The following is a 27,910-nucleotide window of genomic DNA, read 5'->3' on the forward strand; positions in this document are numbered from 1 at the left end:
ATTTTAATGGCACAGGACCTGGGACAGTGCACCGACTTGCGCTGGCTCCTTCGTCTTTAGGATGGAGCTCAGAAAGAAGGGACTGTGGGTGGCTGGCTTGCTCTGTGCTTCCCCAGCCCTTCCAGCTTTTTTTCTTAGCATGCTGTTTTGTTTTCATAACACAACAAGAGCCCTGGGGTGTGTAAAAGAATTGTCGAACACTTGGTGAGGCTAACTTGTCCAGACGGAGTGGGATGCCAAGGCAGAATGCTGTGGGCAGGTGGCGTGCCCAGAGGTGGCCGGCCGGCGCCTGCCTTGGAAACCCTTCTCAGTGGCTTCTGCCTCGGCTGGCTGGGCTGTAGCTCAGTCCAGGAGAGGGCCTTGGCCTTCTGACTGACCCTGCTGGGAAGGCATGCCCTCCTCCCTGGTGGATTTGGGTGGGCTGAGTGCTTTGGAAGTGTTCTTGTTCATTCATTTAGCAAATGTTTATTTCTCAGGCACCTGTTATGTGCCTGGCTTGTGCAGTGTGGCAGGGTCCCTGGGCCCTGATAGAATTGAGGTCAGGAGAGAGATTGCTTAGTTGACTCACTAGCGGTGAAGGCAAGCAGGAGCAACTGAAGGAGCCAGGTCCTTCATGGAGCCAGACCACAAGGTTGGAGGGGTGTTGTACTACCTGGCAGAGGTGCCAGGACAGGTGGGGTAGGGTGGGGGTGGGGTGCACTGGTCTCCTGCAGTAGGCACAGCTCTTCAGGGCTCTGAAGTCATCAGCTCCTGCTCTGCTTCAGTTGTGTGGTCTGTTGTTGAGAGCTGAGGCACAGCAAAGCTTGTGGATAAACAGAGGTCTGTCTCCCCATCCCCATGTTCTGGTTCCAGCCCCCTGCTTGTTGATTACAAGATAACAGCAGTAACTTGCAGGAGGCACCGCCCTAATCTGCCTTCCAGAACCTGGTGGTACGTGGGGTTGCGGAGCTGACGGGGGATTGCCAGGGAGCTCTGGGCTCTTATGGGACCACTCTGTGTGTGTGTGTGTGTGTGTGTGTGTGTGTGTGTGTTTGTGTGGCAGTGTGGCAGTGAGGGGAGTCTGGCCTGACTGCATTCACTATCTTGACAGCCAGAGAGAAGGTGGGATGTTTTCAGAGCCTAGGAGTTTGACTTTCCCTTTGTAAGTCTATTTGGCTTAGTTTGTATGAGGACCATCGGGCCTGAAACTCTTGCTTTTTAATCTCAAATTTGAAGGTCAGGCCGGTTTCTGAGGCCCAACCCCGTGTGTGAGGCCCTGCATGGCCTGGGGTTTATTGCACAGAGTGATCTAAGATGCACTTAACCAAGGTGTTTCATTTTTATGCTCATCTTGGCCTGTCAGTTCCCCTGGGACCAACTGAGCCTTCCAAGCTCCTTGGAGTCCGCTAATTGAATTACTCTGGTTGCTCCTTTGGAGCCCCACCCGGAAGAAGAGGCCGGCGAGCTGGTTTGGCTTGGGGCTTGAGCCAGGGCAGAAAGGGAAGAGCTCGTCCCAACTCCAGTTTTATCTTACAAAGTTGAGAGTTTCTGTCTTTCAGCCAGAAGGTGACTGAGACTGTTGGTGGCTCCCATGTTTGTTCATTTCAGTATTGCCTTTTTACTTTTTTGATCTGGGACTGGTGTTTAACAGGAACAAAAACAATACATGGCCAAGATATGACTGTGCAGCTGACAGACTGGCCTGTCTGCATTTGGGAGGGGTGGCTCCACTGGGGAGGTTTGGGGACAACCGAAGCCCTTTCTTCTGTCTGTAGTTTTATTGAAGTTGGAAGTGCCTCTTGCCCTGTAGGCTCAGTGAGGGTCGTCTGAGCAGCTTTGGGACCCTGTTGGCCCCAGGCAGGCAGCCTGGTAGCTGCATGCCCCTCCCCCTCATTAATCAGTAACCCAGAGGGAAAAGCAAAAAACAGTTCTCACCACGGGCTGGGTACCCCTGCCTGCCTTCTTAAAGTAGATGGGCCCCATCTCCAGCTCAGTGGGGTACAAACAAACCCAGTGGGGGGTATTTCCTGAAAGATGCAAAAGCCACCCCCTCTCTCATGTTTGGTGTTTTGTAGGGCATGGGAGGAGGCTCCCAAGTCAGGAGAGAATTACTTGGCCAGCTCTCAGTGGGCTGAGGCTGGGGCACAGCCCGCAGTTAGCTGTGTGAACTCACATGAGCCATTTTTGTGTTAGGTGCCTCATTTTTCTTACTTGTAAAATAAGGGGTTAGACTTGGTGACCAAATTCCCTGCTCTTCTGACCTCCTAGGATCTGTGTTCTTTGGTTCTTGGATTTGTGGGGTGTAGGGATGAGATCCCTATTGAGGTGTTGGGAGTACTGGTAGCTACTGGCTTCTTCCATTTTAAAATAAAAAGATTGTGCTTTTTTCCTGTTTTTCAGCTTATAAATTCTTACAAATGTGAGTGAAAGCTGAGGGCTCTGCCCCCCAAAATGTACGTACACAACACCATTTGCATACATTTTGGGGGGGTAATTGAGCTGAAGGGCCCTCCACACCCTCAGCCCAGATTTGGAAACTCTGCAGCAGGTTTATAGGGCAACGTAGTGTATTGGGAGGGCTGGGTAGGTGGGGGCTCCTTCTTTTCTTTCAGTTTGTCTTTGTGTGTGTGTGGTGTTGGGGATGGAACCCAGAGTCTCACATGTGCTAGGCAAGGACTCCCCGGCCCCCTTCTTTTTTTGTTGTTGTGGCAAAATAAACATAAAATTGACCATATTATCTATCTTTTTGTTTTTGTACTGGGGATTGAACCCAGAGGCCTTCATACAGCCTCCCAGTGTGCTGGGATTATGCGCCACCATGCCCGGCTCATTTTATCAATTTTTAAGAGTACAGTCGAGACAGCAGGGCTGGGGGCTGCAGAATCACCAGCCAGAGTGGAGCCCACATCCTGTGGGGCGGAGTACCTTGAGTGGCCTGCCACAGAGCGCAGCAGGGCCGGCCCTGCACACGGGACTCTCTAGGGCCTTGTGACAGCCGCCCCTGCCTGGGGGAAGCCTTTCATTCCTCTTCCATTCCCTTGGCTTCCCAAGTGAAGGGGAGGGGTGGGAAGGCCTGGCAGGGAGGGGACTCGGGTCTAGGAGGTCCTGGGTGCTTTGAGGGTGAAAGGACGGGGGTGGCTGAGCAGTGAGTGTGTCCGAGCCAGGGAGATTAGATTACGGAGGCAGACAGAAGTAATGATTAACTTTTCCAGTCTGCACACTGTCTCCAGCCTGTCGTTCTGTTGTTTTCCCTGTGAGTACAGTGTGGCCCTGGCCTGGCCTGGCCAGGCCCTGGTGTTGGGTTGTAAAGAAAGGAGGAATGAGGACTAGGAGTGAGCAGGGGAGGGAGCCAGGGAGGGAGCTCGCTGGAGAGGGGAGGCTTTTCCATTAGGTCCTGCGTTGGAATTTATTGGCTGGAATGCAGTAAATATTCAAAATGCCATCCCATCCAACAGTTTTCATAATTGTTATGGAACAAGGGGAGTCGGGGGAGGGGAAGGATGAAAAGAACTTTTGTTTCTCACTGTATTTTTCCATGTCTTCCAGTGGTTTTCTTACCCTCTAGAAAAACTGGAGTTGAGCTGGGGTGGTGTGGGGGATGGGGGGCACAGGGCAGGACCTGCTTTTGGGTCCTGTGCTCTTCAGGGACTGGGCTCAGTGGAGGCCTAGACCTCATTAAAATGGGGCCCTGGGCATAAATAGCTTAGTTTCTTGCACACACTGCCTTAGACCTGCAAAAGCAGGCAAAAAAATGATCTTGTCCTCTGAGGTTTTGTCCTTTTGAAAAATGGGCTTATGCATCTGCATGTATTAAGATTTTTACTGAGCTTTTAACCTGTAGCTAACGTACTTACACATGGTCAGTGAAAAGAAGAGAAAGATAAACTCTTTGATGGTTCATGACAAAGTTCTTTTGTTGGATTTTTATATGTTCCTCGTATTTCCCTGCTGGTTCTCCAGTTGGGAGTCCAGATACAGAATTTGGGGACTCTGTGGACTCTCTTCAGGTGGCAAGTGGATGAGTGAGGTTGAGATTGGACCTGAATGTCCTCATGGGATACGGTGGACTTTCTGTTGCACGGTTATCCCATCTCTTGTGTCTTCCTGGGGGTGACAGGGTCATACACAGAGGGAAGGCAGGTGAGCACACAATGCCACACAGGCCTGAGGGCTATGTGTGTACAAGTATGTGAACCCCCTTCCTGAAGAGAGCTGTGGAGTTATTTTGGGAGTCACGATTGGAGCTTGGTGGTACATCATCAGGGGAAAGAACTTTGAAATCAACTTGAGAAGTAATTAGGCTGGATGTGCACTAAACAACAGCCAGAGAGGCCCATTTACTGTAAATATTATGAATGGAGTTGGCTGAGTTGGGAGTCCCCACCCTTCCTCTGAGGCCTCTTGGAGCTGGGCAGAACTGGTCTCCTCAGACGGCAGTGGCTGCAGGCAGCCGGGTACACGCTATAATTTGCATGGCTGAACACAGGGCCACAGGAAGCCGCGTCAGCCTGACTGGCGAGACAGACAGGAGCTTTTGATTTGTGCGGCTTCCCTCCTCTGCCCTGTGTTACCCTCAATTATATTCTCTTGATGGCAAAGTAGTGCTCTTAAGAGGGACCCCTGGGCTGGGGGCTTCAGATTTGGACATGTGGGGCTTGGGGAGGGATCATCATGGGGAGCATGAGAGTGCATTTGAGCTCTGGTAATTGATTCACCACGACCTGTCTGTAGCGGCAACGAACTGCACTGTTACAGTCAGTCTCTTAGCCCACCAGGAGGTGCCAGGTGTATAAGCTCACAGAACCTGCAGGAGGGTGATGGTAGCTGAGGGAAGCTTTTGGGCACCAATAGTGGTTATGACAAGAGATCCCATCTTGGGGATTCACCTTGTTCCTGAGGGGGATGAGTTACAAGACAGAAATAACTCATTTGTGACATCTTGAAATTGAAGAGAAATAAAAAAGTTGATTTAGAGATGGACATTGCAAAACCTTACTTAAGCCTTCTTTCTCTTGATTATTTTATTGTTGTAAATTAAATGCAAAAACATGTGCCTTGCCCTTCAAAGTGATTTTCTTACTCTCCAGAAGGTAGTAAAAATAAATGGAACCACCACTGTGAATCATACAATGCAGCCAGAGACCATCAAGGCGGGAAGGGACCCATGGGACCATTTGGCCCCCATCCCCTTCATATTATTTATGGACAGGTCAAACTGAGCCTGAGAGGGCAAGCCACTTGGCCAGGGCGCAGAGCAGGTTGTTGGCAGAGAAACCATTTTGCTTCTCACTTGTTGCAGTGTGGTGCAAAGCAGCTGGACACCGCACTGGAGTATTTGGAGAGGAACATTGGGAACTGGTGGCTTTAGTGGCCTGAGGTAGCTGCCTACCTATGGTTCACACTGGATAGCTTTGCTGCTTTGGCAGGTGACTTGTGCCTCATTTCCCCTCCTTTAAGATGAGATGGGGGCCAGGTGTAGTGGTGCACACCTGTAATCCCAGCACTAGGGAGGCTGCAGCAGGATGATCTTCAAAGTTCAAGGCCAGCCCAAACTACATAGCAAAACCTTGTCTCCGCCCCCCTCCCAAAAGATGGGATGGGAATACTGTGTAACCTGGTGGCAGGGCGTGTGTGTGTGTGTGTGTGTGTGGTAATGAGTCACTCCAAACAGGACCTGTCAGTGGTCAGCCTTGGCCCAAAACTGTTCTCCCACCTGGGGTTGAGTGTGACAAAGCCATTTTCCAGCAGGGAAGACAGGGTCCTAAGAGATGAGACCAGTGTGTATGGCGCACTCACCACGAGATGGCCTAGCCCCTGTCACTTCTGTATCAGATTGGCTCGATAACTGTATGAGGCTAGCACTGGCAAGATCCTGTTTTAAGATGAATGTAAGTCACCTATCAAGGTTACCTGGCAGGTAGATTGAAACCGGGGTATCTTGATCCCATGGTGGTGTGCTTACCTTTGGGATGTGCATGGCTGGGACTCCCTGAGGGCGAGATTCAGCTCTCGTTGGGCCCAGGGACCCAGGAGAGCACCCCGGCCTTTGAAGGATACCCCATGACACACCTGGCCCATCTCCTTCCAGACCCTCCTTGGAGAGGTTGCAGTAGAGGGTTAAAAGAGCAGTGCAGCCTCCAACCAGCCAGGCTTCACTCAAGCTTGGTGAAAAGTGTGGGCTGGTGGTGATGAGTGTGTCCAGCATTTGCTCTGTAGCAGAGTTAACTTAAAGTGTTTCGAGTCTCTTTGAACCCCGTGGGTAAAATGCTCTGAACCCCAGATTGTCCAGGCTGCCCTAGGAGCCTGTTGGGCCCGTGGGCAGTATCTCCATGCATGATGTGGGTGAGGTGCAAGCCTGGACCCCGCCTTTCTGCCAGTTTGCATGTTGGCTTTGCTTTTTGGTCATTTGCCTTTTGGAAAGAAGAGTCAAGCATCCTTGTTCTGCTGATGTGGGGTGAGACTAGATTGGATGTGTGGGTGCCGGGTCCCCCTATATTTATCTCAGCTCTTATCTCTGAAGTAGCTTGGGTGAGATCAGTCAGCTTCCTGACTGGGTGAGGAGCAGGGTACCAGGGCACCTGGTGCTGCTGACCTTTGAGATACCTGAGGCAGAGGGGAAGCACGGGGAGGCAAGGACAGGACAGGGCTGCGGCTGGTGGCACCTGGGTCCCTAGTAGGGAGAGAAACCTGGACCCACCTGCCTCAGTGGAGGCGCGGTGATGTTTGCCTTTGGGAGTTGCTGGGTGTGAGCCTTTGTATTTACATTTCTGTCCTTCGTTTGCCCCTGATCAGCTTGGAGAGAGGCCCATGGGAGGCAGTTTCTGCTCAGGCTCCGTTCTTGCCTAGCCTCTCCATGCTCAGCCTCTGCTCCGCTGGACTGTTGGGGAGGGGCGGGGGCAGGCCCTTCACACCACTGGACTTTGGTTGCGTTCCAAGTGCCCTGGGGAGATGAGAGTGGACTAAGAGCTGAGACCCATGCCCTCTTATTATTGCCCCAGAGCCTTCCCCCGCCCCCTGGCCCTGGCAGTTAGGCATGGTTTTGTTTTGATTTTTGGGACAGGGTGTCACTATGTAGCCCAGGCTGGCCTCAGACTCGTGAGGATCATCCTGCCTCAGCCTCCCAAGTGCTAGGATTTACAGAGGTGCACCACTGCACCCAGCATTGTTTTGTTTTTTGAGACAAGGTCTCAATACGTACTCACCTTGGCTTTAAATTCATAATCTTTCTGCCTCAGCCTCCTGAATGTACCACCACACCTGGCTTAGCTGGGTACCTTAGCCTCAGTGGATACCAGCTGCTGTAGCTCTGTCATACTGGCCTCATTTCCCAGGCTTTGTCCTTGCCCTCCAGGGCCCTAATCTTGGGGACCTCTTTCCCCATTGCACCTCCTCTGTGTGTGTGGACGTGCACTGTCAGGTATACCCATATTCTCAGAATCCCACAGATGTTTCCAGAATAGCTCCCATCTCTGGCTTCATGGTCAACTACTTCCCAAGCTGGGGACCAGAAATGGTACCACTGAGACCCTGAACTTGGCCTTTCTCTCTTCCTTTTTTTGTTTTTTTGTAATGAGGATCAAACTCTGGACCTTGCGCTTGCGAGGCAGGCGGCAGAACTACTGAGCTAAATCCCCGGCCTCTCCCTTTGTTTTTCTTCTTGCTCATCCTCCGCTCACCTTCCAAGGGGAAAATTCCTTGCTTACTTAAAATGTGGCCTTGGGATCTGGTCACCCTGTGTGGTTGAGACCTGTGGCCTGAGCGTCATTCATGAGCTGCTGGTCTAGAAGGGTCTGGTTTGTTCATTCATGACCAGGGTAATTAACTGCCTCCTTGTCCAAGGCAGGGAGCCCCTTGCTAAGTGGTCTTCTTCAGTGCTGTGTGCAGACATGGGCAAAATCCTCTCCTTCTCAGCCCTTACCTCCCCTTCCCCTTACAGGAGAGATTTTCTGCTTTAAAGAAAATGAGGAAGGGGAGGGGGAAACACCTTAACAGGATTTTAGGCAGATTCAGCATTTTTCTGCTGTTGCTCCAAAAATTCCCTCAACTGTAATAAAAAGAAAAAATTGTGAGCAGGCATCTGATTAGTGAGCTTTTTACAACACAGCTTTTCTTTTTGGATACTTTCAAATGAACACATACAGTTTTAAAACAAGCCCCTGTACAGTTTTCTGGGGAGGGGAAGAAGTTGTTGCAAATACCGGAAAAGGTTATAAAGCTGGGGGAAGTTAACAAGGGACTGTGAGTTTTGCCTTGAGGGGTTAAGCGTCAGCAGCGAGGATGAGAAACCATGAGAAATGGTCTCTGAGACTCAGTCTTTGTGATGACCAACACTTTGTAGGCCCTGGCTACAGCTCTCGGGGAATCCTCAGGAGCAGAGGGTCTACCCTGACCTTTGCTGGGAGACTTGTGGGTTGTGGGACCAATTCAGGGAACAGTTCTGTGAAGATGATGCTGGGTCATTTCCAGAAATGAGCCCAAACAGGGGAGAATTCAGAACAGATGGAGGTGGGTGGGTCTCTGTCCTGGCAGTGTGGGATGTTGTGCTGGTGCTGCGTCCCCAAAGGTGTGATGTGAACACTAGACTGTGTGCTACAGCAGCCTTCTAAGCTGTTGCTGAGTGGGTTTACTGGAGCATGTTTTCTGCTCAGAAATGCCCTGGGCAGGCAGGAGCTGGGGGCGTGGAGCTGCCTTTTCAGGGGCTGGAGACCATTGGAGGAAAGTTGAGGGGTAGAGTGGCATGCACGGACAGGCAGGGGGTCTCCCTGTGGTGGATTAGGGTGCCGCACCTACTTTCAGGAACCTTGTTCACTTGCAGGAATACCCACATGCTGCTGTTTATCTGGGCTGGGCCATTAACCTCGACAGAAAAAGGCTTTTACCAGGGGTTGTCTGGCAGCAAATTGCTGGGTAGACTGGCTGTGCAGATGAAAGAGAAACCCGCCCAGCGTATGTGTGTGCACCCGCCCCCCCCAGCCTGGCCCCACCCTTCGTCCTCTGCCCCGAGAGGGGCCTGCCTGCTGGATGAGGCTTCTACCCCTTGCTGAGGTGGCCAGCAGGCCTGGCAGGGGGCCAAATCAATTCTGGGCCCCTGCCTCACCGGCACCCCGTTCACCTGCTCCTCCTCCCTCCCAGCCAGTGCCAGGTTTCAGTAGGGGTGGGGATGCATGAAACAAAGCATTGTGAGCCTTTGCTAAGGGTCTCCCCACTGGCCACTGCGAAGCCTTCCCTCCTTGCCTTGCCTCCCAGCCACTCCCCAGTTTTCCTTTCCTGGCCAGGTTTGTTGTCCTGAGTCAGAACCAGCTAGAGCTTCTGGCATTTCAAAACACCGTCTTCTTGCAAAAGGTGGACCAGTACCTCTGAGAAGAGGGCCTGTGCCTTCCCAGCACTTCCGTGCTCCCCGGCAGGGAAGTTCAAATAGCCAGCCCTTACGAGTTTATTAGCAGTTGATGGATACTTTGCAGAAACAAGTTAATGCCTGATGAGTCACCTTCTGCTCCGAACCCTTGTCCCTCTCCTGTTTTTCCATATGTTCCTATGTGTGTATGCACACACAGACACCCTCACATGCACACACTTGTGCCCTGATGCCCTGGACACACACAAATCTCATGGTTCTTGCACTTTATACAGCAGGGGTTGGGGGACAGGCCAGGTTTGGTGTTGCCTTTCAGTGGAGGTGGGAGGGATCAAGAGAGGAATGAGCCCTTGGGTTCTTCCCCTTTCAGTGTGGCTGTCTGTGTAGGCATTGGGAAAGTCATTTGGGGTGTCTAGGGGACAGCTGCTCAGGGTGCCTCAGTGGGTCACTGCGCATTTGTAGATTTACATTTCCATCCAAAACTGGCTGCTGCTTTAAAGGGCGGGGGGTAATAGAGCTGACTGTTCCTACGTCCTAACATGCCTGTAAAAGCTGGAAAGAGTTGGTGTGCTGAGCTGAACTGGGTTACACGGCCTGCTGGGCTGCAGGACAAGGGTCCTGTAGGGGACGGCCCTCATTGGCAAATCTCTGAGCCCAGTTGCTCAGAAACCAAGTGGCATGGCAAAACACTTCTCACACTCAACCCCCACCTTAGGGGTCCCCACAGACCCACTGGAGTGAGAGAGCAGCATGAGGGCTCCAACTCCGTGCCTGCTTTTCTCTCATCTTTCCCCCGCTGCCTTTCCCCGTTTTTGTTAACAAATACAAGACTTCCGGTCTCCACCCTGCCACCACAAACCACAGCGTTCCTGCAGCCTGGCTGGGCTGGAGAGATTTATGGTCTCCAGTCTGAGGCCTGCCCAACACTGGCTCCAGCTTAAGGAGGCAGCGGGGGAGGGGGAAGGAGTCTTTTTCCCTCCACATGATTCCCCTTTTAAAGTCCTGGAGCTGCCTGCTTAGGAAAATCACCTAACCAGAATTACCCCAGGCTCCCAGGCTGCTGTATAAAACTGAGGAGGAAAGCCAGGCTAGAGCTTGCAGGGCAGGGCACCTGGGCACACGGCGTTGATAGAGTAGGCAAGGTCAGTCTGAGAAGGGGAGAGAGAGGGCACATGGAGAGGGGGCTGCAGGCAGAGAAGGAGTACTTCAAGGCTGGCCATGTCTTTCGTTTTAGACATATCACACGTCTCTGGCTGAGCTGGAGGAGGCTTTGTTAAGGTTGTCTAGGTTAGTGCCCACCTGTGTGTTGTGATTTGGCATTTTGACAGAAATTCACCCTTGATACACTGAGAGTTATTTCTCTGTTAGGAAATTAGACAGAAGTGTTGGCCCCAAACCGCCCTCATTTTTACCAGATAGGAGACCCTTATGACCAAGGCATTGATTGGAGAGCTTTGGTGACAAGCAGATGCTGTAGAGTAGGTGGTAGAGCCTGGGCAGGCTGGCTCCATGTCTGGTTAGGTTATCATCCAGTACCCCAGCTTTATGGATCCCAGTATGTTTAACTGGGATGAAAGGGGCTGAGGGAGCTGGACTTCAGGGTTCCATTTCAGACCTTTAACTCTGGGCTGTCTTGGCACAAAAAATTAAAAATTAATATCTGTGCTCTGCAGAGATGGGACGTTTCTTTGCCAAGTGGGCACAGTTGCTGGTGTCCTGGATTCCTGACAGAACCATGGGGTGGAGGAAGCACCTCTGGGAGTCCCATGCTGAGAGAAAGGCAGGACTCTTGCCATCCACGACCCAGTAGGAGGACTGTAGCACCTGCAGCTAGTCCTGGTCCACCATCACATCACCCTGGTTATAGGGGGGGGTATGTGTTATCTCAGTTGTAGCAGGAAAAATGAGCCGCTAACCTTGCCTGTTGTTTTGTTTTCTAGATTCCCAACTTCTTCTGGAGCCTGGGGATCGGTCACACTGGTGCGTGGTGGCATACTGGGAGGAGAAGACGAGAGTGGGGAGGCTCTACTGTGTCCAGGAGCCCTCCCTGGATATCTTCTATGATCTACCTCAGGGGAATGGCTTTTGCCTCGGACAGCTCAATTCGGACAACAAGAGTCAGCTGGTGCAGAAAGTGCGGAGCAAAATCGGCTGTGGCATCCAGCTGACTCGGGAAGTGGATGGCGTGTGGGTGTACAACCGCAGCAGTTACCCCATCTTCATCAAGTCCGCCACACTGGACAACCCGGACTCCAGGACGCTGTTGGTGCACAAGGTGTTCCCCGGTTTCTCCATCAAGGCTTTCGACTATGAGAAAGCGTACAGCCTGCAGCGACCCAATGACCACGAGTTCATGCAGCAGCCATGGACGGGCTTCACCGTGCAGATCAGCTTTGTGAAGGGCTGGGGCCAGTGCTACACCCGCCAGTTCATCAGCAGCTGCCCGTGCTGGCTGGAGGTCATCTTCAACAGCCGGTAGCCACTGGGGAGAGGAGTGCACGCCGAGCAGGCCACCATTCAAACTACTTTGCTGCTAATCTTTTCCTCCCGAGTGCTTGCTTTTCATGCAAACTCTTTGGTCATTTTTTTCCCTGTTGTTGGTGGGGTATTTTCTTTTTTGTTTTTTCTTCTTGTCCTTGTTTGTGTTTTTGTTTTGTTCTTTGAGAAATAGCTTATGCAAAGAATTGTTGATTTGGAGGGGGTGAGCGTGGTTGGCAGGACAGGTCACCCTGTGGGAAAGGGGGATGCAAAAGTCAGCACCACCAAACACAGTGTCTGAATGGGGAGCAGTCCCTTCACTTTCGGTTCAGCATTTCACTTGTCAGGAGTGTACACTCGAGTGAGTGTGTGTCTGTGAGCAAGATGGGGAGGTCAGCAAAGCCTTTGTTCCTTACGGATGTCCCCAGCTGAGAGGTTTGCGGTTCCAAGCTGTGTGTCTCCTGCGCCCTTTGGACGTGCTCAGTGGGGCAGAGGCAGTACCTGGACAGGCTGGCTGGTGGTGGGTGTCCCAGCAGCTGCCAGGAGTGACACTCTGCCCCAGCCTATGGAAGCCCCTACCCCACCTAACCCCCTTTAGGACACAGGCCTATCCACAGGCTTCTGAGAAGCAAGCCTGGTAGAGGCTGAACCAGAACCAATTGTTTTCATCCTTGTCTTACTCCCCTTCTGCCACTCCGCTGCCGTTGTAGCGTCTGTCTTTTTTGGCCATCTGCTCCTGGATCTATGAGATGGGCTTCCTGAGGGCTGCCGGGGCAGCCCCATCATGTCACAGTGTTGCTCCCCAGTCCTCTTTCAGGCCCCTTGGCCTCTCCTCTGCCCTGGTTTATCAGGTTTCTTCCATACATCCCAAGCCAGCTCAGCAGCAGCAAACAAAACACACACACACACACACACACACACCCACACCCACCCCCACCCCCCGCCCTGTGCTGAGCTCTGCGATCAGACCAGTGAGGGGCATTCCTGAGAAGGACCTGCCCAGTGGCCTCCTTCCCGCTCACCAGGAAGAATTCGGTCCATCATAACCCAAGGTACCATTCTAGGCTGACACCTAACTTCTGTCATTTCTTCTACAACTCATACACTCGTATGATACTTTGACACTGTTCTTAGCTCAATGAGCATGTTTAGACTTTAACATAAGCTATTTTTCTAACTACAAAGGTTTAAATGAACAAGAGAAGCATTCTCATTGGAAATTTAGCATTGTAGTGCTTTGAGAGACAAAGGACTCCTGAAAAAAAACCCTGAGATTTATTAAAGAAAAAATGTATTTTATGTTATATATAAATATATTATTACTTGTAAATATAAAGACGTTTTATAAGCATCATTATTTATGTATTGTGCAATGTGTATAAACAAGAAAAATAAAAGATGCACTTTGCTTTAATATAAATGCAAATAACAAATGCCAAATTAAAAAAGATAAACACAAGATTGGTGTTTTTTTCTATGGGTGTTATCACCTAGCTGAATGTTTTTCTAAAGGAGTTTATGTTCCATTAAACAATTTTTAAAATGTATACTTGATTCTATGTCCTAGCTCCTTTTTCTTCTACTTGGAGGGGAGAGGGGAGAAGTGGCTATCAGAACTGTTGAGTGGGGATGAGGTTTTAGGGGCCACACAAATGAGCCATCTAGGGCAGCCCTTCTTCCCTGCAGTAGCCAATCTTTCCCACTGCCACTCCCCACCCCCTTGTTAGGTGGTGATTCCAGAGCAACACTGGCCAGGTAAAATACGTAACAGGAGACAACCTAATGGAGCCCTGAGGCTGATTTCTTGAAGCTTGTAGAATTGAGGAAGGGGCATGTCATCTGATGAGACTGGGTCTGGGACAGGTGGGCAAATACAGCCCCCAAAGCCCGGATCCATCAGGTTCTGCCCAGCTCCTCACTTGGCCTGGAATCCTCAGCCTACTGCATCTTTTATCGATGGGAAGGGAGTTTTAGGAGACTTGATTCTGAGGCAGGTGCCCTGGGGGCTACAAGCTTGGAGGGAGAGGGACTAAGTTGCCCACTCATCTCCCTGGTCGCCTGGGTAATGTGCTGGGCACTCTGCAGCCAGTCTGTATCTCCTCCCCTGTCTGCTGGACTCCACCATTCCCCCAGCTCTGCTCTTGTCCAGTGCCTCCTTAGTTTGGTCGCTGCATCAGCCAACTGACTTGGGAGTTTTGTGTACTGATCTGTGTTGTGGGGCCAAGCTCAGGGTTGTGTGGGGATTTATGTCGGGGGTTTTGAACCCTGGACTCAGGAAGGGGGTTCCTCTGAAGTGAGGTTAAAAATTTGGATATCACAAACCAGTACAATTTTTAAAACCCTTTGGAGGGCTGGTGTAGAACTGCCAACTCTTGCCAAATCATGACACAAAGCACCACAGCCTCCTGGCACCACCATTTCATTGGAATTATAATACAGTTGTGCAGCAAGAAATATTAATGTATGTTGATTTATGCTCCAGAACATTAAAGCCAAATTCTCCTCTGGGCTTGCTCACACAAGATGATGAGGAGCTCACTACATTTCAAAGCAACTTTCTTTTTATCAGTTGAACTGAAACCCACTTCTATGCATTCTATTCTATAACTCTGTAAAAGTAAAATCTGATCTTTGGAAAGCACCGAGGAGGGTTCTAATTAACTACAGGGTGGTAGTGGTGGAGGAGGGGTGGGTACGGTAGGTGTTAACATTCTAGAGCTGTCAAGAGTCATTTCAGTTTGCATTAACTTGCATCAGCATGCCAGGGAGGTCTTCAATAATAATAACAGTTACCCTCTACTGAATGCTTCACTGGGTGCCAGGCATGCTGCTAACCAGTTAGGGGAATTATTTAATCCTCTAGGACCCTCTGCAAAAATGGAGTCGTTGAGAAACTTAAGTCACCTGTCCAAGGTCATGCAGAAAGGAAGGAAGTGGTAAAGGAGGTCTACAGGAGAGATGCTTATGTGCTACAATCCTGTGGGCCTTGGAATCAGGAGAAGGAAGGCCTCTCTTCCACAGGCCCCACTGCTGGTGCAAGGCCTCTGGGGGATGTAGAGGGAATCTGGAATTGGGGTGTGAGCATGCAGATTCTTGGTGTGGGGGTGGCATGACTGACTGGTTGAGTTGGGGGCAAGGAAGGAGGGATGGTTAGCAGAAGACTGCCATTTGCTGGAAGCTGACACTTTCCTTGCAGTGGGGCCATTGCCCTAGTCATCTGAGTGCTGTCCATGTACCCAGCAAAGTCAATGGGAACCATGTTAGGTCTTGTTCTCCAGCATCACCTGAGGGCATGGGCTGGGTCTATGCTGTGTCTGAGGGAGGAAGAGGAAGAATTGTGGGTTTAGCATGGCCTGGGAATAATACAAAGATCCCACATTGACTATGCTCTGATTGCACTAAACAGTGTTTTAAGTTCCTTACATGGGGATCCTCTCATAGCAAATTTACAGCCACTCTACAGGTGACACAATTACCGTTCCACCACCCACTCTACAGAGCAGGGAACTGACATTCAGAGTTGCCCAAGTTCCCCCAGCTGGTAAGTGTTCAAGTCAGATTCCATCACCTGTGTGCTATCTAATCTCTCTGGGCAGGGCAGGGTCAAGGGGTGACTGAGTGAGGTGCATGTTTTCCTAAACAAGTTCTGGTTTGGATGGACCAAGCTTATCTGACTGCTGAACAGTAGAAACAATGCCCAACATTCATAAGCATTTGTAGGCACCAAGAGCCTTTTCAGAGACATGCAACCCCATCCCACAACTGCAGAGGATTCGGTAAGACCTTACCTGATCCAAGAAGAGGCGAATGCTCCAAGAGGAGACTATTGTAATTTGCACAGGGCCACCCTAACACAGCCTGTGGCTGCAGTTGTTTCCAGGTTCATGGGTAACCTTGGCTTCCTGATGGGTCAGTTAAGCCCCAACATTCAGCCCACAGAAGCTTTTGTTGTTCTGTGTGTTCTCAATGAAACAAAGTGAAGGAAGTACACCTCTTGACTGTCCCTGCAGGTGTGCTGGGAACAGGTTGGGGAGGACGTCTGACAAGAAACAGGATGTGGGAATTGGAGACCTGTATTTGAACATTTAGGCAAGTCAACTTCTCTGAACCTCAATTTTTTTCCCTCTTCTCTTTTCTTTTCTTTTCCCTTCCTTCCTTCTCTTTTGCGTCATGGTACTGAGGATTGAACCCAGGGACTTTGCCCTGAGCTACATCTCCAACCCTTTTAATTTAAAACATTTTGAGACAGGAGCCCAGTGTGGTGGTGCATGCCTCTAATGCCAGCACTTGAGAGGCTGAGACAGGAGGAACACTGTGAGTTTGAGGCCAGCCTGGGCTACCTAGTGAGTTCAAGGCCAGCCTGGATTACATAGGGAGACCCTGTCTTCCCCCCGCTGCAAAATGTTTTGTTTGTTTTTTGAGACAGGGTCTCACTAAGTTATTAGGTTGTCCAGGCTGGGGTCAAACTTTTGATCCTTCTGCCTTAGCATCCCAGAGTGGTGGGATTACAGTGTGCACTATCATGCACAGGCGAGCTTCAATTTCTGAAACATAAAATGGGCAGCCATTCTACCCACCTTACGGGGCTGATATGGGACTGTGGAGAATACCTATGAAGAGCTGGCTAACCACATGGGATTGCTAATACCTGACCATTTTGACCTATTAAAATGCCCATTTCATATTGTTAAATCTATTAAATGCTCAATTCAAGGCAGTTGAGATGAGCGCGCCCGTCCCCTCCGCTTCATTTTTCCCTGCAGCTGTAGGTAGGGCTGACGCTGCCCTCAGAGCAGTGGGGTGGGTAAGGGGCCCAGTGAGGAAAGTCCATTGAGGTGGGGGTTGGTCAATATTGGGATGACCCCTTTCTGCCAGGACGCCAGCAATCTGCTGAGCCCAGTGTGAGGATCACAGGGCAGCAGCAGCCAGGGCTGGGAAGTGGGGGCCCTCGACTCAGGAGAACAGGAGTATGGGCCCAGGCCGCCACCTTCCCGCTGAGCTGGGAGCAGCCCGCACAGTCCCCGGTTTCCTGGAGCTCAAGCAGCAGGCCCGAGCTGCCAGCTCAGCACTTTTCCCCCAGCCTGAAGGCCCCCCTCTCTTTCTGAAAGTAATGATTTTCTAAAAATGGATTCCCTCCCCTCCCCCAGCTGCAATTAATCTACAGAACACAAAGTGGCCGCTGGAGGAGGCCCCTGGTGAGTTTGGACCAGTGCAGCGCTTTGATTAATTCAGGGACGATTTACCGGCTGGGGCTGGGGGTGAGGGGGTGGGTGGGGGCACTCTGCCTGTGTGGGGGCCAGGCCGGACTCATGGCAGGGTCTATGTAGTGGCTGTGAGACCCACAGAAACCTAGAAGAGCTGGGAGCCTCTGTCTTCCTAGGGAGTCCATAGCTGCCGGCCTGGAGTTTGAGAGGCCTGGGCTCTGACCGCAGCTCCAAGGCCCTCTCATGGACATGTGTGCCTAGGGCCAGGTGAAGCTGAGGGTAAACCAGGGGCTGTGGTTTCAGTAGAAGCTTTGAGAGAGTGGGGAAGGTGCAGGCACTTGGGCGATCTGGTGCTGTTTCTGAGGGACGCATTAGGTGGGAGCCCCAGGCCCTGGGCAGTTTTCTTCTGTAGACACTTTGATGGCAGGCCTCCAGCCACATGAATACGTGATTAGAGCTATCATGCAGTGCCATCATACCTCTCTTCTCTTATCCAGCTGGATTTTTCTTCACAGCACTATTTGACATCATATGTATCCCATGCACATTTGACATTGTATTATATCTGTTGGTTTAGCTACTGTCAGCCACTGCCAAATCCACCATATCTAGGTGGGTGCCCAGCACATAGCAGGCACTCCACAGATAGTCCATGGAAGAATCCATGTTAAATGACTACTCAACTTTAGAGCAAAAATATATGTGTTCAAGTTCCAAGCAAATACCATTTTACCAAAGAAAATTATGAACTTACTTTATGATACTTATGAGAATAAAGAGCTCATCCTTATTAGTTTTCCCCCAAAAGGTGAATATAGAACTCTCCCTCTTGGGCTGACAATAACAGCCACCATTGGCCTCAATCATAATAATAACAACATTCTGTATTTACTGAGGGCTGAGTATGTGACAGACACTCTGGGAGTTACACTGTTTTGTCCCTAAGGGGAACACTGTCATTAACCCATTTTGCAGGTAGGGACATAGAGGCCAATGAGGGACTCCCAGGGAGAGAGTGGTAGACTGAGCCCAGGTCTGCCTAACTCCATAGCCCTTGCACTGGGGCTTGAGCTCCCATGGAAGGCTGGAGATGCCTAGGGCTGCAGGGGTATCTTGTAGGAAGAAGGTAGCTTCATGGCCAGGCTGTCTTGTCCCGTCCTGTCGGGCTGTAATCTTTGCTGTGTACAGGCGTTGTGTCATCAGCACCAAATTGTCTAATGACACAGTGCAGCCAGGGAAATTATAGTGCCCAGGAGACTTGTCCCAGAGGCCCTGCCCAGGGAATTGCAAAGCAGGAGTGAATGCTGGGAAATAACAAGCATGACAGTCAGGCTGCTGGTCTTAGGTAATGGAAGGGTATAGTAATGGAGGAATGGGGGAGAAGGAGGGGGGATTTGATTTTGACTTTTAAAAAATTTTAAAATACTGAAAACATAAAACCAAAAGCAAACCGGGGGTGTAGCTCAGTGGCACCTCACCTGCCTGGCAAGCGCAAGGTCCTGAGTTCGATTTCTGGTAAATTCCGCCCCCCCACCAAGAAAACAAAAGCAAGATTTATCTCTAATCCCATCATTTAAAACTATGCTCTCCAGGGGCCAGGGATTTAGCTCAGTGGTGTTGCTGCCTGCCTCTCAAGTGCAAGGTCCTGAGTTTGATCCCTGGTACCAAAAAAACCCCCAAACCAAAAAGCTATGTCCTCCAACACCACTTCCCAGAGGTGACTGCTATAGAAATCTTGAGCATTGCCTTTCTGAACTTGGCCACTGCTGCTCAGACACAATTTTCATGAATGGAGTTGTGATGTACATATTAGATTGCAACCTGCTTATGTCACTTAATGATATATTACAGATATTTTTTGCAAGTCATTTATTTTCATAATTGCTTAGTATTGACTTTAAAAGATGCTAGTGTTCACATAAAAGATATGCCATTAATACTGAATGGGAGTGAAGATGTGGGGGAAAAGGACTTCTTTTGTAAGGATGGTGGGGATTACATTGGCTTAACCATTTTTGGCAGAATCTACGAAAGCAAAGGATTATTATACCTCCATCCAAAATGCATTCATATATTCCCCAAAAGACCTGTACAAGAATATTCATAGCAGCACTATTCAGAATAGCCCTGAACAGAAAACAACTCCAATGTCCAACACAAGTAGAATTTTTCTATGCAGTGCACACCACACAGCAATGGGAATGAAAGAACTACCACTGTACACAACAGCAGGATGAGTCTCACAATCATAATGTTGTACAGAAGCCACATTCAAAGAAGTGCACATGGGATGACTACCTTTAGGTTCAGTTCAAAACCAGGCTAAAAAAAAAAAAAAGATTTTGTTAGGTGTGGGGAAGAGGGCATGAGAGGAAGTTCTGGGGCTGCTGAGGTTCTGTTTCTGGATCTAGGGTCTAATGTACGGCTGGCAGTTTGTGAAAATGATTCGCACACTTTTCAGTACATGTGTGTACTTCAATTAAAGTCCATTTTTTCAAGAAACAGGATCAATGGCATGCAACCTTCTTCACAAAATTCAGTCATTTTCCTCCTAGGTTTGCTCCTTTCTCCTCTTCTAGGACCTAATGAATGGCAGCTAGGTCAGTGTCTTCCTTTATGATGTGGTGTGAGGAGGGAAAGAGCGTTGTGTATTCTGGTCTTAGAATAACTGGCACCTGGGGACCAGCCTCTGATGAGCACACAGCTGCCCTAACCCCAGGCCTATTAGGGAAGACAGTGGGCAACCGGGGTGGCAGGAGGTGAAAAAAGGAGGAAGAGGAGAGGAGGCTGTTCTCCTGATGTTGAGGGCACTGAGAGCCTATAGAATGGGCAACGGTGTGAAGGTGCAATGTCTGAGTCCCATGTACCACGACGACAATGACAACAATGACTATTACTGCTACTAGCAGCAGTTTGCCAGTCTTGTGTGTTTACCTATTACCAAACAACGTGGTGAGTGCTTCATGCACATTCCTCCTTTGCACCCTTTCTGCAGCATGTAGCTGGTGGTCATGTACATATTAGAGACCCACAACACCCCTGACCCCTATAATTTTGATTGGCTGGTTGTTCATTTGAGAACCTACCATAGGTCAGACTGGGGATGAGGCATAAAAGCGAAGGTCATGGCCTCTGAAAGTTCTGAGCAGGTTAAAAATCAGGTGTTTATTCAGATCCATAGTCACTGTTTTATTATTTTGGGGGTGCTCAAAATAAGCTATTTATTTGTACTTGTCTCTTTAGCAAGCTATGTTTCCCATTTGAAAATTAGAGATAAAGCTGGGGATTTAGCTCAGTGGTTTTGCCGCCTGCTGCGCAAGCTCAAGGACCCGAGTTCGATCCCCGGTACAAAAAAAAAGAAAAAAAAATTAGAGATAAAGGGCTGGGGGGGATGTATTCTAGTGATAGAGAACATGCTTAGTGTCCCCAAGGCCCTGGGTTCAATCTCCAGCACCCAGGGTTGGGGGAGAGGAATTAACACACTAAAAAGAAAACTGTATTTTATTTATTTATTTATTTATTTATTTATTTATTTATTTATTTTATTTTGGTACCAGGGATCGAACTCGGGTCCTTGAACTTGCGCATCAGGCAGCGAAACCACTGAGCTAAATCCCCGGCCCCACAAACTATATTTTAAAACATAATATCAGAGTACAACTCATTTTGGACTCTGTTTATTTATTCTTATGTGCCATCCACATAGCAGGTGCTTACAGAAAGTTTGTTGAGTGAAGATTTAACTTGTTAAACAATGTCACTATAGAAAGATTTTATTAAGTGCTGTGCACTACCACTGAGCTAGTATGAGTTATTTTGTTTGTAAAAGCCATGCACGTCCACATCTGCACACTTTTGCACCATGCCCCTCTGCCTGGAATGCACTTCCCCCTCTCTAATGAAATCCATCTCTTGTTTCAATGTCTCACTCCAATATCTGCTCCTCCAAGATGGTCATCTCTCCTGTGGAAATGAGTCAGGCCCTTTGGCACCTGCTATGATACTTTCTCCTAACCCATGGCCCTGTCTGCCATGGGAGAGCAGAGAGGAGTCAGGTAACATGGGCCAGGTCCTGTCACCAGCTAGCTAAACCACAGGTCACCTCAACTAGGCCTTCAACTGTGTACTCCTCAGGGAGAACTTGGCTCTGTTCAACACCTATCATGAGCCATACCCTTGGCTGAAGGTTTTATCTATATAATGCAGGGGCACACTGGACCCCACAACCTTTTCTGTAGCATACGTCTGTGCAATTGTCATTCTAATAGTCTTGGAAAATAGGGGAGACAAGGATTTGGAGGCAGGGGAATAGAATTGGGAGATTTTTGTTGATCTGCCTACTATCATTTGGGCTCCCTGCCTGGGGAAATCTCCTTACTTTGGTCTTGGTGGGAGAATAAGCAAGATATCTCTTTCCCAGGTTCCTGGCACCCAAGTACAGACATGTGACTTGAGACTGGCCAATCAGATGGCCCCACTTGGTCTTGGAATCAGCATCTGGGAAGAGAGAAGCAGAGATGAAGAAGAATCATTCTAGCTGTGGGCAGTGACCACATCCTGTTTCTGGGAGGACAGCAAAGACCACAGTGTCAACAGCAGAGTCCAGTGTTTGGTGTCCAGTGCTGATATCAGCGAGGAGAGCAGAGTCACCTTGGGCTCCATGATGGGCCAATGTGGTTCTCAAGAGCCCAGCTCTGTGGTGTGATTTGGCAGCCGCCCTTGCTGTGGACAAGCGTTCTGGCCTGTTGTTGATTCTGTGACTCCCTAGGATCCCCTATGACTTTTCTTTTGTGCTTAATCCAGCCAGAATAAAGTTATGCTATTTGCAACTAGGAAGACAGACCATGGAGAGAAGTGGTATGCTGAGTAGGGGAATGGTTGGCTGCAAAGCCACTCCCAGTGAGACAGGAGGGCTGGGAATCTCTGTGCCTCCCAATGGTATTGATGACCGTGGCGTCTTCCCACTCTGATGGTCACTCAGGCCTCTCAGCAGGCAGGGACCTCTCAGCAAGGGCAAAGTTGTAAAGTTACAGAAATCCCTGGGAATGTTTCAGGAGAACCTAGACTCAAAATAGACATGTCCTAGGAAAACGCTTCTCCATCATGAGGGCCATGCACTGTTCAGAGCAGCAGTGGGCCAGAAGCCTGGGATCTTTCTTACTGCTGCAGTTGAGTCACTGTGTGGCTTGGCCCAGTCAGTCCTGTTCTCTGGGCCTCAGTGTCCTTACCAGGAATCCCAAGTATGGGTCTCTTCCTGTATGAGTACCCAGGGTCACTGGGGCCTTTTCCATCCACCTGGCCCTGTCCTGACTCCCAAAATCTTCCTCACAGCAGGTTGTTGCTTTGCACATGTGGGTGCACAGAAAGTGTGGGCTGAGGGACCAGGGAGTGGCTGGCTGTATTGGGGGGGGGGGTGACTGGCTTGGATCCTGGCGGGCTCCTTCTCCCTGGGTCTTGGGCCATGCTTGTGGATCTTTTCCTGAGAACTCAAGGTTGGCCTGTCCTTGGTCTCAGTGGAGGACAAGGGGAGAGGGGCGCCAGAAAGGGGGGAAGAGGAAAGAGAGCAGCAGGCAGGGCCCTGAGGCAGCCTCACAAGCACAGGCGCTTTCTGGTACGCCGCCCCCAGAGCTTAGCCCCATGAAGGCCAAGGAGGCCTTGTCTCCAGCCCATTTCCCTTGAACTGGAGCCAGCGGTCCTCACGCATTACTCACTGGCGGGGCGGCCCTGGCCCAGGGCCAAGGCAAACAGGCCTCCAGCCTGCCTGCGGGCTGGTGGGCAGGGCCTGAGAGGGGAGAGGGGCGCCAGCACTGTATCCCGTTTGCTTGGGCCTCTGTGGCTCTGCCCAGCAAGACCAGGTCAAGCTTTGGCTCAGCCTCCCCCAGAATTGGGCCTGGCAGTTCCTGTGGAGCTAGTCCTGCTGAGGTCTTCCTCTTGCCAGTGCCATTGGCCAGCCTACATCTGGGTCTTCCCTCTCCACCAAGGAAGAGGCCATGACTCTTACCCATGTAGCTAGTACAGCGGCTTCATGGTGCCTGCCACGGACTAGACCCCAGAGGCAGAGAGAGGACAGAGAGGAGGAGGAGGGAGCCCCTGTCCTCGCTGAGGACCAGATCTGCATCTCAGGAACATCTCTCCAGAATGGATGGCCATGGTGTGGAGTGTCCACGGATATCAAGTTTCTTTAGGGAGTGAAATAAGTTGACAGTGGTGATGATTGCACATACCCGTAAATATTCTAAAAAACAATGACTTGTGTACTTTACGCGGGCAAATTTTATGGTCTGTGAACTATAGCACAATAAAATTCTTTTTTTTTGGTTCTGGGGATCAAACTCGGGACCTTGCGCTTACAAGGCAGGCGCTGGAACCACTGAGCTAAATCCCCGGCCCAATAAAATTCTTAAGAAAAAAGATTACTGTATTGGAATGATTAAACTAAATACAAACTATGAATTAGATAGTTGTATCAATATTAAAACATTCTGATTTTGATTAATGGACAACCCTAGTTTGGATGGATGCATGGATGGGGGTGGGGGGTACATGAGTATGGGGATAGGTAGATGAATAGATGGATGGATGGATGCATATGTGGATGGGTAGATGGTTGGTTGGCTAGGCAGATGAATAAGTGGGTGGGTGTATAGGTGTATGGGTCAAGAGTAGGGTTCTGGTTACTGGACCAGCCCAGGGCCAGTACCTGGCCTCATCCTCTTAACTTACCTGTCTTCCCTGTCCCATCCCACTGCCAATCCAAATCCCCTCTTCAGGCCTATCACATCCTAAGAGAAGAATCCACTGCACAGCAGCCCCTCCTTTCTGGCACCAGGGCAAAGTTTTGATCCTAATAGCAGTGTAGACGTGTTCTGATTTCTCTAGATTCTCACCAATACTTTTTATTGCTGACTGTTTTAGTATAGCCATCCTAGTGGGTGTGAAATGGTATCACATTATAGTTTTGATTCGCCGTTTTCTTGATGCTAGTGATGTCAAGCATCTTTTCATGTACTTATTGGCCATTTGTATATCTTCCTTGGAGAACTTTATATTCTTTTTCTTGGTCCATTTTTTTTGGTACCAGGGGTTAAACTCAGGACCTTGCACTTGTGAGGCAGGCAGTTGAACCACTGAGCTAAATTCCCAACCCCCTTGGTCCATTTTTAATTGGGTTGTTCATCTTTTTATTATTGAGTTATAAGAATTCTTATATATTCTGTGTAAAAGTCCATCTTCATTTCAGATATATGATTCATGAGTATTTTTTTCCCATCCTATGGGCTTTTTCACTTTCTTAATGGTGATCTTTGAAGACAAAAAGGCTTTAATTTTGATAAATTCTAATGTATCTGGTTGTTCTTTTGTTTTCATGCTTTTGGCATCATATTTATGAAGGATTTTCATATCCAAGGTCATGAAGTTTTGCTACTATATTTCTTCTAAGAGTTTCATAGTTTTATTTTTTTTTGGTACCGGGGATCAAAGGAAGGACCCTGAAGGACTCGGGTCCTTGTGCTTGCGCAGCAGGAGGCGAAACCACTGAGCTAAATCCTCGGACCTGAGTTTTATAGTTTTAACTCTTACACTTAGGTCTTTGATTCATTCTGAATTAGTAATTTTATATGGTGTGAGGTAGGGGTCCAATTTTACTCTTTTGCTTGTAGAAATCCAGTTATTGCCATACCATCTGTTGAAAAAACTATTCTTTCCCCATTGGATGGTCTTGGCACTCTTGTCAACCAGTTGACTATAGATGTATTACTTCTGAATTCTCAATTTTATTCCATCGATCTATATATTTATCCTTGTGTACACTGTCAGGATTACTTGTTGCTTAAGAGTAAGTTTTTCTGTTTTGTTTTGTTTTTTTTGGTACTGGGGATTGAACTTGGGACCTTGTGCTTGTGAGGCAGGTGGTGGAACAACTGAGCTAAATCCCTAGCCCCAAGAGTAAGTTTTTAAATTGGGTACTGTGAGTCCTCCTACTTTGTTTTTCTTTTTCAGGATGCTTTTTGTTATTCTGGGCTCCTGGCAATTCCAATGGAGTTTTAGAATCAGCTTATCGATTTCCACAAAAAAGTCAGCTGGGATTCTGATTGCAATTGCATTCAATCTGTAGATTAGTTTGGGGGATGTTGTCATCTTAAAGATGTTAAGTCATAATAGTTCATGAATGATGGATTTTTTTCCAATTATTTAGATCTTTTTAAATTTCTTTCAATGTTTCTTAGTTTTCAGAGTGTAAGTTTTGCATTTCTTTTATTAAATCTATTTCCACATGCTATTGTAAGTAGCGTTAATTCCATTTTTAGGTTGTCTATTAATTTTTAAACAAATAGTTATGATGCTCAGATCTTTTAGGAGTGCTGGGGCTATAGCAATAAGCATGTTGTGAGAATGAGTGAAATAATATATGTAAAATATGCTAATGTAATTTTCATTATTGCTCTTCTTGTCTCTCTTTTTTTTATTGGTACCAGCGGTTGAACTCAGGACCTTGCATTTGTGAGGTAGGTAGCAACACCCCTGAGCTAAGTCCCCAGCCCTCTCTCCTTTTAAGCCATGACATGAGACGGTTTAACTTCAGGAGAGAAGAGTTGCAAGTTGGCAGTGAGTTTTGAAGCAGCTGGAGGAGCTGACCATTTACAGGGGACAGACGTCTGCCTACTTTTGGCAGCTTTGAGGCCAAAACCAGGCTCCAGAGAGGCCCAGGGAGCTGACTGAAGGAAGTGGGCATGTTTGGGAGGCCTAGATGGGGCAGTTGAGAAGCTAAGTGAAGGCCCCATGCTGTCTGCTAAGGGATCCCTGCCTAGAATGGCCTTGTTCCCTACTCCTGGGCATGGCTACCTCCTCCGTGGGCTTTCATCTTATGGCCTCTACCCAATTTCATGTCCCTTTAAGGGACTCTCTTCATTTTTGCCTGTGCCTCCATCTACTGTCTTTCCCTCTCTCCCTGTGCATCTCTGGCAGACAGGTGGTGGGCAGCAGGTTTCTTGGAACCCTGCATTGTGCAAGGCCCTGCCCTGGTGATTGGGTGGGAAGGAAAAGGGGGGCCCTGCTTCCTCCCCCAGAACCAGTGGGGCCACAAGTGGGGAGATTTCTTACTGAACAACTGACTCCTTCCTGCAACTGCTCCAGCTGGGGTCCTCACCCTGGCCAACTGTCTCACAAGCAGGACTGTGGCTGGTAGACTGGCCAATCAGGGTCCTGGAGCCTGAGACAACCAGTACCAGTCCTGGTACCTCCCTCCCTCTCAAAGGCCCTCTTCCTCCTCCCTGGTGTCTGGAAACCTTCAGTAAGTTCCTCATTTCAACTGTGGCTTCCTCTCTAGCCCAGCCCCCATGGCACTTGGGGCAGCCTTGCAGCCTCTAGGCTCACATATGTCCAGAATCCCACCCCATTTGGCCTACTCCAGAACCTCTGAGCCCACTGCCCCCATGTCATAGGCCAACAGAGAAGGTTGATAAGGCCCTACTATGTGCTGAAGACCCTGGGCCTGGTGGGCCGAGGATGCAAGTCGTGTGGCTCCTGCCCTGACCCCTTTCTGGCCTCTGTAGAGGGTCTTGCACATGAGAGGAACAGGCAGCATGCATGGTGCTGTGACCCAGTCCTGAGAAAGGAGGTCATTGTGGGCCAAAGGGCTAGGGCAGACTTGGGGCAGGATTTTCCAGCTCGGCGGTTGGGCACAAGTGGCTAAGCAGCAAGAGGCCATCCACTGGGCCCTCATGGATCCCTTCTTACCTATAACTTGGAGGAGGCTTCAGTGTCCTCATGGAAAACAGCTGTCCTCAGGGAGAGGTCCTGGTCATAGTGGTGAGGCAAGGTGAGGCTGAAGAGTACATGGCCGGAAGCGCGGACTGGCCAGAGCTTGGGTGAACACCATCTGTCAACTAGCTGTGTGACTTTTTGGGGGCTCAGTTTTCTTAGCAGTAAAATGGAATTATGACCTTGCCTTAGAACCCATGGCTTAGAATGGGATTTTTAGCCTTGCCACCATTGACATCTGGGCCTGGATGATCCTGTGCTTTAAGAACTGTCCTGCTCTGTGCATTGTAGGATGTTTAGCAGCATATCTGGCTTCTATTCACTAAATCCCTATAACAACTTCTTATTCTCACTTGTGACAACCAAAAATGCCTCCAGATATTGCCAAGTGTTCCCAGGGCACAAAACTGACCCTGACTAAGACCTATTGGCTTAGAGAGCTTCACAGAATTAAAATGAGCTAAAATATGCAGTGTACCTAGCACAGTGCCTGGTTTAGAAGAGACACTGGACATTTCTTATTGGTCATTATCACAAATAGGTAACAGAGGCAAAGACAAAACAAAAAGGACAAAGAAGAACATATTTCATATTCTTTTTTTTTTTTTTTGGTACCAGGGATTGAACTCAGGACCTTGTGCTTGCGAGGTAGGCAGCAGAACCACTGAGGTAAATCCCTCGCCCTCATATTTCATATTCTTAGTGACTATAGAGTAGGATCTAGGATGAAGAGGAGGAGAGATTGTGTATTTTTTTTTTTTGGTACTGGGGATCGAACTCGGGACCTTGTGCTTGTGAGGCAGGCGCCGGAACCACTGAGCTAAACCCCCGGCCCGAGATGGTGTATTTTTAAAGAGGAAACTCTGTTGGATTGACCAACTCTTCTCCATTATTGGGCCTGTATTATGAGTTGTGTTTAGATGTCCCCCCAAAGCCTCATGCTTTTTCAGAGGTGGCTGAATCTAGGGTGTGAAATTGACTCATGGTGGGGCTAGGCCCCAGAGCACTAGGATTAAGGTTGTGAGTGCTACCTACCCTAAGTAGTCTGAGTAAGATAAAAGGGGCAGAGAGATGTTGTTAAGGTCTCTCGTTGCTTTTGCTATCTTCCACTGCCATGAACTGTGGCCCCCTG

General features: G+C 49.2%; 1 protein-coding gene across 2 annotated transcripts in view; it reads left to right on the forward strand.

The window, feature by feature from the left end:
- The window catches only part of Smad7 (SMAD family member 7), a 30,849-nt gene extending 17,490 nt beyond the window's left edge, over positions 1 to 13,359 (forward strand). For both annotated transcript variants that reach the window (XM_004855123.3, XM_004855124.3), the window contains exon 4: positions 11,275 to 13,359. In XM_004855123.3, the coding sequence (XP_004855180.1) occupies positions 11,275 to 11,813 (539 nt within the window). In that variant the 3' untranslated portion in view covers positions 11,814 to 13,359. The remainder of the gene's footprint in view (positions 1 to 11,274) is intronic.
- Positions 13,360 to 27,910: the final 14,551 nt, after the last annotated feature.

This window comes from Heterocephalus glaber, unplaced genomic scaffold (assembly GCF_053883595.1).
Source record: "Heterocephalus glaber isolate CG9 unplaced genomic scaffold, H.glaber_assembly_v1.0 deba00000331, whole genome shotgun sequence".
NCBI classification, from domain to species: Eukaryota; Metazoa; Chordata; class Mammalia; order Rodentia; family Bathyergidae; genus Heterocephalus; species Heterocephalus glaber.